Below are 14,916 nucleotides of genomic sequence, written 5' to 3'. Positions count from 1 at the left end.
TATTTAGAACTAATGGTTTATATAAGTTTAGTTCTGTTGGGGAATGTTAAACAAACATGATTTACTAGCTAAATGGATATGAATTACATATGAAATAGCCTGTTGATGCTGCTTATAAGAGTTCTCAGTAATATAAGATTCTTGCTTAAATATACTAGAATATTTTCAGTTTTCCGGAGTGCCAGATATGAAAGAGATTGCATTATTACTTGAAAATATTGATCTTTTCACATCTTCTTCTAGGAGGGGTATCCTTTATGTAATTGTAAATGTTCTAGTTGCCAGCTTGTCTTGTCAGCATTTCTGCTCCAAGCCTTTTGGGTTTCTATGTTGTCTAATTTTTAGTCGATTTTAATCATAAAGCATAAAATGGTCTTTGTTTTCTGTAGAGGAAGAATAGGAAATCACCAAAAATAAATATTTTACCTTGAGCCAAGAGTTTGTTCTGGTTTAAATTTTCCTAATAACTTCTTAAGTCTGGCAGTATTTTTAGCAAGAGAAAGATTGATCTTGAAAAGACTCAGAAGAAAAAGTTAGGACTTAGGTAGTTTAAAAAAAAATTTAACTAAATTTTTTAGCATGTCTCGATATTTGTATATTTTATCATCTAAGTGCTTTAGTCCTCTCTTTTTATTCCTTATCTGATTCTAACAACCTTTAACAAGAATGCAGGTATAGATATATCTTCCCATTTACAGCCACAAATTTTAAAAATAGAAGGATTAAATGGAAGAATAAGATCTGCTTTAAAACAATTCACTTGACCTGTAGCTTGGTCATTTTTAATAGTGTTTTCAGCTTTGTCATTGGGATCGTTTACTCCAATTATCAGTCTGTTTTGTTTACTCGAATTGTATATTTATGATTAAAAACAGAATGAGACTTGTTTCTTTAAACAGGACCTTAGGGCTCTTTTAATAGGACCTTTGTTAAAGATATTGAGACTAATCTTAGTGACTCAAAGTGACTTTCTCCTTAGCTGCTTAATCCATAAAAAATTGGTTGGCAGAGGTTATGAGGAATTTTTCTCAGTACTAATGATGGGTAACCTAAAAAGGAGAGCCTCAGCAGTACCTATCCTTTTTTTAAAATTCCTAATAAACAGGCTGCTCTTTGTAGATTCAGGCCCCAGTGAGGGGCAGGCCAACTATAGGGTCAGTTCTCATGCAGGTGGTCAGAAGGAATTTAAGGATTTGGCCTGATATCCCAGTGGATTTTCGTGCGGTTTTTTAGTCTTCACATTTCCTCTTTGTGTCGAGGGTTAGGTGGTTTGGGTTGCTCATGTATAATCCCAGTGACAGCTTCCCTTAGTTTGCTCAAATCCTAGTGTGAATGTTAAGTGCTAAGTAGCTTGCTTAGAAGTGAACACTGGCTTTTTGATCTTTGTGTTGTCCTTAGTGGCATCACCTTGGAAATGGAACAAGCACCATTTTTTGCAGTTTGAAGAGAAAATTTCCATATTAAACAAGTATATAATTTATTGGGATTATCCCGAGTTTGTAATCAAGCTTGGGGCTTTCAGCTGATGTTTTCTTTATTTACTGAGGTACCGGCAATTCTAAAGACCTACATGTGAGAACTCTTGGAAATTTTTTTCTCGCTGGAAAAAAACCAGCATTTCCTAATTTGAGTATTGTCTACTTTAAGTTTACTGTTCTGCTCTATGCCAGTATTATAAAAGGAGTATATTATATATATTTGTGTTGGGGAAATGATACAACACATGAAAGAATTGAATATTGTGGTTCTTTTTTACCCTTTGAGGTAAGGAAATGCCTGTTTAAAAGTGAAATTTTGGACCTTGTCAAGAATTTTGTCTCCCTGACATGAATTTTCAAGATGTTTTAGCCCAAATACTTCTTTGTTGAGCACCTTATCAGTGTTCTATACCATGCTAGTCATTTTTGTTTTCTCTGTTCAGACTCCAACTTAATTTAGATTCCTCATCCTGCTCAGGACTCATCATATTGCTAATAAATGAACTGAGATTACATGGGGAATGATATGTTATTATGGTGTAGGTATACTGTGGATATTGCTTCATGGTGATTTTTTGTTGTTCTTTTTCAGTGTTCCATTGGCAAGCTACAATAATGGGGCCAGTAAGTATTCAGATTAATTTCAGAATAAATAGTTTATGTAATTCACTCATTTTAATCCACCTTTTCTTGTTATCAACAGAATGACAGTCCCTATCAGGGTGGAGTATTTTTCTTGACAATTCATTTCCCAACAGATTACCCCTTCAAACCACCTAAGGTAATTGGGATATGGCAATTGTTTTGTATCTACTTTCGACAATACTATTGAAACAGTTTACAAAAAATTCTCCTTTTTTGATAGGTTGCGTTTACAACAAGAATTTATCATCCAAATATTAACAGTAATGGCAGCATTTGTCTTGATATTCTACGGTCACAGTGGTCTCCAGCACTAACTATTTCAAAAGGTAATAGAATGAGTATTTGATATCAATATAAAAAGCCTACTGTGTTTTTTGTCTTTTAAGATTACTTATTCTTGGAAAGATTGCTCAGATTCCTTTTTTAAGAGGAGGTAGCAATCCCCCTTATTCTTAAAAAGACCTTTAGACCCACTGGAGAGAGCTGGATTTTCAAGCATAGGTATTCCTTGGTGTCGTGACTGCTCTCTGTCCATTGCTCTTGCTATTAAAGCATAGGTTGGAATATGGCTACTTGGTATGAATTTTTTTTAGAGCATAGTAAAAGTAGAAGACAAACAGTGTCTCTTCCAACCTTGAGATCCATGAATGGAAAGGATAGATATTGTTCCAGAATAAGAAAAAAAGAGCCATTGTAGAGGAATGCTTGTATACTATAAGCATAGACAGTAGTTTCTTGAAGAGCAAAGTATAGGTGAATTCATATTCACATTCTTTAAGGCTTTACCAGCTCTTTTTTTTTTTTTTTTAATTTTATTTATTGTATTTTTTGCTGTGTTGGGTCTTTGTTGCTGCACGTGCGCTTTTCTCTGGTTGTGGCGAGCGGGGGCTACTCTTCATTGCGGTGTGCGGGCTTCTCATTGCGGTGGCTTCCCTTGTTGCAGAGCATGGGGTCTAGGTGCGCGGGCTTCAGTAGTTGTGGCAGGCGGGCTCAGTAGTTGTGGCGCACGGGCTTAGTTGCTCCGCGGCATGTGGGATCTTCCCGGACCAGGGCACGAACCTGTGTCCCCTGCATTGGCAGGCGGATTCTTAATCACTGCGCCACCAGGGAAGCCCCTACCAGCTCTTATCTTTAGGTTTCTGTCAGGAACAGAATCACCCTCTAAGATAATCAATTTAATAAAAATTTTTATTTGAGCATCTTAATCTTTGGTATATTGTGTGTGTGTGTGAAAATGTATAGAGAAAGTTAGTTACCAACTTTGTGATGGAAGATCCAGTAGTTCTTTCTTTCTTTATTTACTTACTTATTTACTTACTTATTTGCCTGCTTTGGGTCTTCGTTGCTGCATGCGGGCTTTCTCTAGTTGTAGTGAGCAGGGGCTACTCTTCCTTGCAGTGCACTGGCCTCTCGTTGTGGCGGCTTCTCTTGTTGCGGATCACAGGCTTTAGGTGCGCGGGCTTCAGTAGCTGTGGCACACAGGCTCAGTAGTTGTGGCTTGCGTGCTCTAGAGCGCAGGCTCAGTAGTTGTGGCACACGAGCTTAGTTGCTCCACAGCATGTGGGATCTTCCCGGACCAGAGATCGAACCCGTGTCCCCTGCATTGGCAGGCGGATTCTTAACCACTGCACCACCAGGGAAGTCACAGGGTCCTTAGTTGTGGTACTCGAACTCTTAGTGGTGGCATGCATGTGGGATCTAGTTCCCAGACCAGGGAGCGAACCCGGGCCCCCTGCATTGGGAGCGCAGAGTCTTAACCACTGTGCCATCAGGGAAGTCCCCCTCCAATAGTTCTTTAAAATAAGACCTAGTTATATGAATAGGTTGGGGATTTTTTTATATCCCTGAACTGAATATTATCTTATTTGTTGATTTAAGATTGTTCAACCCCTCAACATCATGCCCAAATGAAATCACAAGTGGATTAAATGTTGTCAAAATACAGATACGAGAAATAGGCTGCAAGTATGATAATGGGCCAATATGTTTAACAGATATGAAGAACATATATAAATCAGTAAGGAAAAACCTAGATCCCAGTGGACAGAAAGGAACAGAATAATCAAGGAAATAAACATTAAAATAAGTTCCCATTTTTCACCTTTTTAATTAACAAAGATCTTTACAAAAGAAAACTAAATGTTGGTGAACTACATTGAAATGAGTGCTTATATATGCTACAGATAGAAGTATAGATTTGTATAGTCCAGTCTGCCAGTATGTATTAAGAAATAAGAGATTTAATCATTAATACCCTTTGACCCAGTAACTCTAGGTTCATTCATTTGTACTAAAAAAATAAGCCCAACTGTTAAAAAAAGTTCTCTGTGCAAGTGCATTTGCAACAGTGTTATTTCTGAAAAATAGAAATTACATATAGACTCAACAGTAGAGGAGAAAATATATTGGTTCTGGCAAATGCATTCAAAAGAGTATTGATCCTTGAAAATATTGTGGGAAATAGGAAAATACAATGTTTGAAAAAAGCAGAAAAGAGATAAAGTGTTACACACTGTAACTTGTGTTGTACAGAAAGTATATTAAATAGCTAGAAAGAAATTGGGTATTTGGGGATGAAATTTGGTACATGAAAATATTTTTCTTTTCTGTCTACTTAAATTTTATCATTTCTTTAATGCATACATTTAGACAAGAGGCAACATAGTTTCATGGTAAAAAACATAGATTCTGGATGCAACTGCCTGTATTAGGATCTCAGCTCTACCTCTTATTGGATGAGACTTGAGACAGATTGGCTTCTGTATTCCACAGAGTTTTCATCTTTAGAATAGGGATGATAAAAACTATTTCACTGTTATTATGAAGATTAAAAAAGCAAAAATGCATAGTTAACTGGTTCCTTGTAAACACCCATATAACTGGGATAAAGGCACTATTGTAAAAAGTATTGGAGGGGACTTCCCTGGTGGCGCAGTGGTTACGAATCTTCCTGCCAATGCAGGGGACACAGGTTTGATCCCTGGTCGGGGAAGATCCCACATGCCGCGGAGCAGCTAAGCCCGTGCGCCACAGCTACTGAGCCCGCGTGCCTCAACTACGGAAGCCCAAGTGCCTAGAATCCGTGCTCCGCAACAAGAGAAGCCACCTCAATGAGAAGCCCGCACACTGCAATGAAGAGTAGCCCCCGCTCGCCGCAACTAGAGAAAGCCCGCGCACCGCAACGAAGACCCAACGCAGCCAAAATAAATAAATTTATTTTTTTTAAAAAAAAGCAAAAAATGCATAGTTGACTGGTACCTTGTAAGCACCTAAGGATAAAGGCACTATTGTAAAAAGTATTGGAGGGGATTTCCCTGGTGGCTCAGTGGTTAAGAATCTGCCTGCCAATGCAGGGGACACGGTTTCGATCCCTGGTCCGGGAAGATCCAACATGCCATGGAGCAACTAAGCCCGTGCACCACAACTACTGAGCCTGCGCTCTAGAGCCCACACGCCGCAACTACTGAAGCCCATGCGCCTAGAGCCTGTACTCCACCACAAGAGAAGCCACCGCAATGAGAAGCCCGTGCACCACAATGAAGAATAGCCCCCCACTTGCCGCAACTAGAGAAGGCCCACATGCAGCAACGAAGACCCAACGCAACCCAGAAAAAGAAAAAAAAAAAAGTACTAGATAGGACTTCCCTGGTGGCGCGGTGGTTAAGAATCCGCCTGCCAATGCAGGGGACTTGGTTTGAGCCCTGGTCCAGGAAGATCCCACATGCTGCGGAGCAGCTAAGCCTGTGCGCCACAACTACTGAGCCTGCAGCCTAGAGCCCGTGCTCCACAACAAGAGAAGCCACCGCAGTGAGAAGCCCGCACACCGCAACGAAGCATGGCCCCCGCTCGCCACAACTAGAGAAAGCTCACGCGCAGCAACAAAGACCCAGTGCAGCCAAAAATAAAGTAAATAATTAATTTTAAAAAAATTATTGGATATTTGTCGTGTTATAATTACGGTAAGACTTGCGTACTCTTTTTTTTAAAATTTTATTTATTTATTTATTTTTGGCTGTGTTGGGTCTTCGTTTCTGTGCAAGGGCTTTCTCTAGTTGTGGCAAGCGGGGGCCACTCTTCATCGCGGTGCGCGGGCCTCTCATTATCGTGGCCTCTCTTGTTGCGGAGCACAGGCTCCAGTCGCGCAGGCTCAGTAGTTGTGGCTCAGGGGCCTAGTTGCTCCACGGCATGTGGAATCTTCCCAGACCAGGGCTCGAACCCGTGTCCCCTGCATTGGCAGGCAGATTCTCAACCACTGCGCCACCAGGGAAGCCCCTTGCATACTCTTAAAAGTTAATTTTTTGAAGGAAACAGAAACTCTGGGGCATTAAATTAAGATTTCTGGGGTCCTAGGCAAAAATACAAACAAAAAATCAGAGGACCACATTTTTCAAAATTGTGACTGAAATAGTTTTACAGATAAGTGGCCCCTTTTCTTTTTGTAGGCCTCCTTGCAATTCAAGGGCTGCTTGTGAAAGTGTTCATATGCCTGTTGTTCTTGTGATTTCCTGGCCTGGTTGCTCTTCTTTTACCAAGTAGCTATAGAGATGGAAATCTAGATATAAATGGGGCCAAGAGAGGTGGGACTGTGTGTGTGTGTCTGTGTCTGTGTCTGTGTCTGTGTGTCTGGGAGGAGGCTGGGGGGGGGGGGCGGTCTAGATACCTGAAATTGTTACCATAGCTTTTGTTTTTTTTCTTTCCCTTCTGTGCCTGGTGTTGATTTTTGCAGTTGTAATAAATCAAAAGGGATGTTAGTTTATTTGACTTGATATGTTCTGTCTAGATAGCTATCTTTTAAAATAACTGCAGTGCCAGTTTGTTGAATTTGGTTATATCAACATACCTAGGTTTAGTGTTTCAAAGAAGACCTGAATCCTATGTGTGATATAATTATCCCTTTAACATAGTCCGTTTTTTTCTCTTTTTTAAAATTAATTAATTAATTTTTGGCTGCATTGGGTCTTCGTTGCTGCACGTGGGCTTTTCTCTAGTTGCGGCAAGTGGGGGCTACTCTTCATTGCGGTGCGTGGGCTTCTCATTGAGGTGGCTTCTCTTGTTGCTGAGCACGGTCTCTAGGCACGCGGGCTTCAGTAGTTGCGGCACGCAGGCTCAGTAGTTGTGGCGCATGGGCTTAGTTGCTCCGCGGCATGTGGGGTCTTCCCAGACCAGGGCTCGAACCCATGTCCCCTGCATTGGCAGGCAGATTCTTAACCACTGTACCACCAGGGAAGTCCCCATAGTCTGTTTTTTTTTTTTTTTTTTTTTTTTTAAATATTGATTTATTTTACTTTAGTAAGTGCCATAGTCTGTTTTTGAGGGCAGTAATCTTGACCCGAAATGCCCTCCACTTTGAGTATATAGGTAAGGGACCTAAATATACAGAAAACTTAAAGGAAGCAGATTAAGTGCATCATAAAGCCACTTGATTATATGTTTTTAGAATTGGAACTGACTGTGGGTTATGACACTAATGAAAATGGGTATATACTGATGAGGAATATATATATTGGTGAAAATTTAGTTACTTCAGTGAAGAGTCTCTACACGCTGTAGAAATAGAAGTTATTCTCTTTATAGAGAAAGAAGGTGTAGTATATTATAAGCCAAAATCAATTTTCTACAAATTAAAGGATCTAAGTAGTGTACTAAGAACCCTTTCACCAGGTCCAGATAACCACCATCCTACCTTCCTTTCCTGGAAAGAGAGAAAAGTTACTTACTTAAACCTTATCTTTTTAAAATGATACAAATGAACTTATTTATAAAACAGCAACAGGGGCTTCCCTGGTGGCGCAGTGGTTGGGAATCTGCCTGCCAATGCAGGGGACACGGGTTCGAGCCCTGGTCTGGGAAGATCCCACATGCCATGGAGCAGCTGGGCCCGTGTGCCACAGCTACTGAGCCTGCGCGTCTGGAGCCTGTGCTCCGCAGCAAGAGAGGCCACGATAGTGAGAGGCCCGCGCACTGCGATGAAGAGTGGCCCCCGCTTGCCGCAACTGGAGAAAGCCCTCGCACAGAAACGAAGACCCAACACAACCATAAATAAATAAATACATAAATTAAAAAAAAAATTAAAAAAAAAAAAAACAGCAACAGACTCACAGACATAGAAGACAAATTTATGGTTGACAAAGGGGAAATGGGGCGGGGAGGAATAAATTAGGAGTTTGGAACTAATAGTTACACACTACTATATATAAAATAGGTAAACAAGGACCTACTGTATAGCACAGGAAACTATATTCAGTATCTTGTAATAACCTATAATGCACAAGAATCTGAAAAAGAGTATATATGTATATGTATATGTATAACTGAATCACTTTGCTGTATACCTGAAACTAACACAACATTGCAAATCAACTATACTTCAATTTTTTAAAAAATTTGTCTTTTTAAAGTTGCCTTATTGAAATAGTTGGAAGAGTAAATAAAGGGAGTTTATAACAAATACTAATTTGGTCGTTATATCTAATTTTAGGTGAAGAATCAGTTGTATTCTTGCCAGCTTGATAGGCCAGATAAGTTTCTTCTTCTATAGTCAGTAATTTCATGAACATTCAAAGATCTGTAACTCCCTGTTGTCATTTCCAGGAAATACATGAAATCTTTCCTAATTGCTGTTAGAATGTTCTGTGCTTGAAGAGGGCATCAGGTGATACACCTGACAATGGGAAAAGAAGATATTTTGGGAATGCCATCTGCCATTTGTGGGCAGCAAGAATGAAGAGTCAGAAAACATCTTGCCTGATGTTTTTTGTTTTCCATATACTCTTAAGGCAAGGAAATAGCTTTTTTTGTTAACAACTGAATGATAAAGGGCGTGTAAACTTTCTCATCTCTCAGAAGCCCTTGATCTCCATAGAACAGATTTGATAGGAAAAGGAATATTCCTTTTCCTGATGAATTTGATGTTTGGGGAGTAACGTGGACTCTGAATCATTGTCTCTTGCTACAGAACATTAGAGAGAAATAAGGTAGCTGAGTTCTGGTAGCATCAAAATAGAAGGATTGGAATTTATTTCAGTATGTCAGAGACCACTGGATTTAATGTAATTAGTGGCCTTAGCCTCCTCTTTGCTTTCAATAAGGAATACATAAGTTAATGAATTTGAACAGAGGAAGTTGTACTGTTGAGATCTGTCTGCTACATTCCAGGTTGTCACTGAGGAAATGGCTTAGATGAGATTCTAAATCATTACTGAAAATAATTTGAGACTTTAGTTTGAGATATGTTGTATCCTCTATAATACGTGTGGCCAGCCCCATTTGGGAGCAAGTACTGGCCTTTATGTTCTTAGACTAAATCGTTTTCAACTAAAAATGAAACAAATCCATTGCATCTGAATATATAGTACCTGCCATGGAGAAAGCAGTGATTGTTGGATTTCATAGTTGTCATTTCTTACTAAGAGCATTCAGTAGTGTGGTTGTCTTTGGAATTTTGAAAGCCATTTATCCCTGAACATGGGCTTCTAAAAATTGAACTTCATAAGCTGGGAAAAGTGTTATTGGTCTAGGATTTGGAAGATCTGGATTCTAATTCCACTCTAATTTTACTCACTAACCAGGGACATGAGGCAAGCAAGACACTTCACCAGCCTGGGCCAGCTTCCTCAGGGGTTCAAGCATAGAGAAATCTTCTTAGAATCTTTGTTGATTACTGTTACTGTAAACTTAGGTAGAGCTTACAAAGCTGTTAGGCACTACAATATAAATAGGGTCTTAGAATTTTCTCTTGTGTTGGCATCTCATGTTTCTTTCAACCTTTTTGCTTTTGTTCCTCTACTAATTTGTATGTTTTTTTCATTCTAGTACTTTTGTCCATCTGTTCTCTGTTGTGTGATCCCAATCCAGATGATCCTTTAGTGCCTGAGATTGCTCGGATCTACAAAACAGATAGAGAAAAGTAAGTATGGTCTCCAGACAGCAGAGTATCTGTGGTAGGGTGGAGATGTTTTTGTCTTAAGGGCTGAGTATGGGTCAGATACTTAAAATGAAGTCCTAATATACTCACCTGGGGACAGGAAAGAGGAGTATTTGCATCGAGTATCATTATAAGTAAATGATTTTATATCTGATTGTTTCATGACTCCTACTGCCTAGAAAAACTTTTCTATAGTATATTTTCCAACAGCTTTAGGTCTTCTGCTTGGCTTTTGACGTGTAAAGATTTTGCATCAAGAGCCCATTTGTCTTAGGTAGGTATTTATAAATTAATGGGAAAGAGAATTGATTTTCTACCATTTGGAATAGTGTAAAAAAGAAAGTGAATAAATGTTACAAGACATGAAAGCCTCAAGTTTCCTTTAAAACAAAACTTGTAGAATTTACATATTTTAGAATTGTATTGTGAATTATTGAAGACTGGTCAGGATATCAAAAGAGATAGTAACTGAAAGTGTTGTAATCTTTTTTTGTCTGTTTGTTTTGTGTATTATTCAATAAGATTATGAAGGAAATAGATGGGAGGTAGTGGATAATTTTCTAAAGTTAAAATATAAAAGATTAAACGATTAATTGAATTATTGGTTAGAGAGGCATATAGATAGGATATTTTAAATGGAGCTGCATTGAGAGTGGGGAATTCTAACAGCAATTGGTTCTTAGTTTAGTTTTTTTCTGTATTTAGGTCTGAATAGTATCTATAACTGTATTCTTGGCTGCATTCAGAATAAAATTAGATCATGCTTTTTTCAATTGGGGAATTTACTTAGAAATACATTTTTTGATTAGAGAACCATTTTGTCCAATATTTAGAATTATGGGCATTTTTCCCAAGTCATTGTGGCGGTAATGGTCAGCAGAACTTTTTTAATCAAAGAATTAAAGATCCTTTTGTCCTGCTTATTTTACTACTAGAATGTTCTTCTGGAGCAATAAACCCATTCATTTTAGCAACCAAATTGTTAAAATAAGTCCTGCCAGAACTGGTTGTTTTATTGATGCAGGGGAAAGTATTATGCCAATTTAATCATCATTATATGATTTCAAGAACCATATAATGTAGAATTATATTGTTCCAAGAACTCCAAATAAGTCAAACAGGGGTTGAAGATTGTCTGTTAGAAATATGTCGATCAAGTATAGACTGAGGGTATGCCAGCAAGTGCTAAAATTCAATTAGAATCCTGTATTAGTAGCATTTATAGGATATTTCCCACTATCATTGAATAAATGCTTATTAGAAATTTGGGGTAGGAAGATGGCTTAGCTTGAATATACTATAAGTTATTCCCTTCAAGTTACTGGATAGGATAATGAATGAACTCTGTTGCTTTCTAACTGACTCCTCACCTATGTTAAGCTAAGCTTCTCTTTGTGTGTACAGGTACAACAGAATAGCTCGGGAATGGACTCAGAAGTATGCGATGTAATTAAAGAAATTATTGGATAACCTCTACAAATAAAGATAGGGGAACTCTGAAAGAGAAAGTCCTTTTGATTTCCATTTGACTGCTTTCTATGAGCCCACGCCTCATCTTCCCCTGTGCACATGTTTACCTGATACAGCAGTGCTGCGTGTTGTACATACTTGGAACAACAAACTAGAAATACTGTACTTCTGTACCAACATTGCCTCCTAGCAGAGAAGTGTGTGTGTGACAAGCCAGTTCTCCAGGCATAACCTAGGTGTGAGACTAAAAGCTTTCCTTATTGACTTAAATTTGGATAACGGCAGAGTGAGGGGTGGTGGGTATGGTGTGTGCTTGGATGGGGAAGAAAAGCTCCACTGACCTGTAGGAGATTGTTTTTTAAGTGAAATCCCATTAAACTCAAAACAGTTATGAAAAGCAAGGCGAAGAACATGAAGCTGTTTCTGTATTCATTTTATTCCGAAGGACTTAACGTCTTAGGTGAAAGTTATGACCAATCAGATTAAACTCTACCTACATCCTGTATTTTAAGGTCTAAGTTTAACTGGTCAACATTTAAATGGATTGGAGCTATTAGTAAAGTGTGATGGGCTTTGTTTCCAACTCTTTTACATCTCCCCACCCGTCAACCTTCGTCCTTCAGCCCCTCTTTCTCTCTTCCATATTCTTTGGTTTGTATGTGGTTTCTCAGTTAATACATAGCTAATAGCTCTTATTTTTCTTATGTTTTTAACTGCTTAGGTCTATCTGGATGTAAGGGTGAAAATTCATTCGATGGAAATACTTGTGTATATTTAAAGACCCAATTGCTCCTCTGGAGCCTGTACGTTCAAGAATGATTAATCTGTGTAATAAACTGATTACTACAGTCATTACATATAATTTTGTGTGAATAGGCTTTCTGATTTTAAGAATTTTGTCTAGCTGAGATTAGTGGTGGATTTTTTCCCACTCCTGAAATGTTTTCATTTATACTGGTTGCATTTCAAAATCATGAAACAATTCAGTTTACATAGTAAAAAGGATATCTTGAAAGTAATTTTACTGAACAAGATAAACGCATAAGCTTAAAAGAATTTTCATGAAACTTGTATGTGCAGTATTCCAGGAACATGACTGTTAAACTAAATAAGAAATTTGCTTTATTATTGAGACTAAGCTGCATTTCACCAAAACCTTGTGACATTCCTTTGGTACATAGGACATAAAACAAAGGCATTGCTATTTGGTAAGTTAAGCTTCTGTGACTGTGATTGTAAAAACAACATTGACCAAACCTGGGAAACATGAGCACAATCTTGTATTGGAGAGTCTACATAATTACTTTGCACTAACATTGCAGGATGTTCATCCAATTTTAAATTGTACTGTATGTGGCTTTTTGGTCTTCCCTTGACGCTAGTAAAATGTAGTTTGAAACTTGTAAACAGCTGTATTTGCCAGAAACATCGTTCCTGTGAACTAGGCAAGTTACTTTTTTTCCCCCTACTTCTCCTAATCTAATTGTAAACCAGGCCAGCCTGAAAGCAATGGCTGATGTTCTCTAGCTGTCAGGTTCTTTCAAATGCATCTTTACACTCTTGCACAAAAATTGAGGAATAAATGTCCACTGCTTTTGGTTTTAAACTTGTTTAACTTGTCTTATCTCTCAGTGTCACTATTCCATCTCAGAACTAAGGTGTGATACCTGAAACCTTTAAAGTGCTGCATTTTAGCTGCTGGCTACTTATTATTAGCATTTCTAGCATCCTTGACCTTGCAAAGAAGTTTGACTATTAATAGTTGTGGGTAAAGGAGTTAGAATTGAGCTCTAACCTAAAATTACCCTCATTCTCAGTATCATGGGTAAGTGGGAATTCAGTTTTTGACTGTTGACCATGGGTTAGTTGCACAGATCCTGAAAGCCCCATTCTTCGTCATCTTAGACAGCAGCCAGCTTATTACCATTTATTAGGTCATAATGTAGATATTTTCACAAGAGTACTTTAAAGTGCTGAAGTAAAAGTCATCCTGGTGTTCATGAAACATTTGGCTTTTGAATGCAGTTTGGTCTTGCTCATTTGAGTTTCGAACGTATTTGGTCCAGTCTGGTTACATATGCCTTGGCCAGAATGAAGGCTCAGTGAGGGAGACCACCTTCCCCACTCACAAAAAAAGTGTGTAACTCAGGATGGGTCTCATCTGGGATCACATTGCTTTTTACAGAAGTGTCTCTAGTTTTATCACATGTGAAAGCTTGTTTGCAGTAGATTTGATTATCTTGGTGAGGCAGTGGTTACAAAGGAATGTCAAGTGTATGGGTTCCCATTGCTTCTTTTTTGTTTTTGTTTTTGTTTAATTAATTAATTTATTTATTTATGGCTTTGTTGGGTCTTCGTTTCTGTGCGAGGGCTTTCTCTAGTGGCAGGCGGGGGCCACTCTTCATCGTGGTGCGCGGGCCTCTCACTATCGCGGCCTCTCTTGTTGCGGAGCACAGGCTCCAGACACGCAGACTCAGTAATTGTGGCTCACGGGCCCAGCTGTTCTGCGGCATGTGGGATCTTCCCAGACCAGGGCTCGAACCCGTGTCCCCTGCATTGGCAGGCAGATTCTCAACCACTGCGCCACCAGGGAAGCCCTTCTTTTTTGTTTTTAATTGTAGTTGGTTTACAGTGTGTGTTAGTTTCAGGTGTACAGCAAAGTGATTCAGTTACATATATATATATGTATATATGTGTGTGTGTGTGTGTGTGTATATATATAGATTCTTTTCCCTTATAGATTATTACAAAATATTGAGTATAGTTCCCCATGCTATACAGTAGGTCCTTGTTGGTTATCTATTTTATATATAGTAGTGTGTATATGTTAATTGCTTTGCTTCTTTTTTTTTTTTTAGTTTATTTATTTTATTTATTTATTTTTGGCTGTGTTGGGTCTTTGTTGCTGCGCGCGGGCTTTCTCTAGTTGTGGCGAGCAGGGGCTACTCTTCATTGAGGTGCGCAGGCTTCTCATGGCAGTAGCTTCTCTTGTTGCGGAGCACGGGCTCTAGGCACGCACAGGCTCTAGGCACGCGCGGGCTTCAGTAGTTGTGGCTTGCGGGCTCTAGAGTGCAGGCTCAGTAGTTGTGGCGCACGGGCTTAGTTACTCCGCGGCATGTGGGATCTTCCCAGACCAGGGCTCGAACCTGTGTCCACTGCATTGGCAGGCAGATTCTTAACCACCGCGCCACCAGGGAAGCCCCTGCTTTGCTTCTTAACAACATGGAGTGCTTGATCAAGTTATAGTTGAAACAGTCTCTTTTGGTAAAGCTACATGATTTTGGATACTTGCATGCTCTGTTACTGGCCAGTGGTCAAAGGTAGCGTTGTCCTGCTAGTTTCTACACTTTGGGTAATATAAAGATTTGGAAAGAGGACTCTTGGGGTGGGGAGCAGCAG

General features: G+C 39.1%; 1 protein-coding gene across 2 annotated transcripts in view; it reads left to right on the top strand.

Moving 5' to 3' along the window:
• The window catches only part of UBE2D2 (ubiquitin conjugating enzyme E2 D2), a 63,797-nt gene extending 50,674 nt beyond the window's left edge, over positions 1-13,123 (top strand). The window contains exons 3-8 of one of the 2 annotated variants that reach the window (XM_082454326.1): positions 2,071-2,102; positions 2,182-2,259; positions 2,344-2,449; positions 9,936-10,029; positions 10,258-10,321; positions 11,452-13,123. In XM_082454326.1, the coding sequence (XP_082310452.1) occupies positions 2,071-2,102; positions 2,182-2,259; positions 2,344-2,449; positions 9,936-10,029; positions 10,258-10,321 (374 nt within the window). In that variant the 3' untranslated portion in view covers positions 11,452-13,123. The remainder of the gene's footprint in view (positions 1-2,070; positions 2,103-2,181; positions 2,260-2,343; positions 2,450-9,935; positions 10,030-10,257; positions 10,322-11,451) is intronic. The other variant, XM_082454327.1, reaches the window with a different exon arrangement.
• The last annotated feature ends 1,793 nt before the right edge of the window (positions 13,124-14,916 follow it).

Source organism: Balaenoptera physalus (genome assembly GCF_965194825.1).
Source record: "Balaenoptera physalus genome assembly, chromosome: 3".
NCBI lineage: Eukaryota > Metazoa > Chordata > Mammalia > Artiodactyla > Balaenopteridae > Balaenoptera > Balaenoptera physalus.
This window is presented reverse-complemented; position numbering and strand designations above follow the sequence as displayed.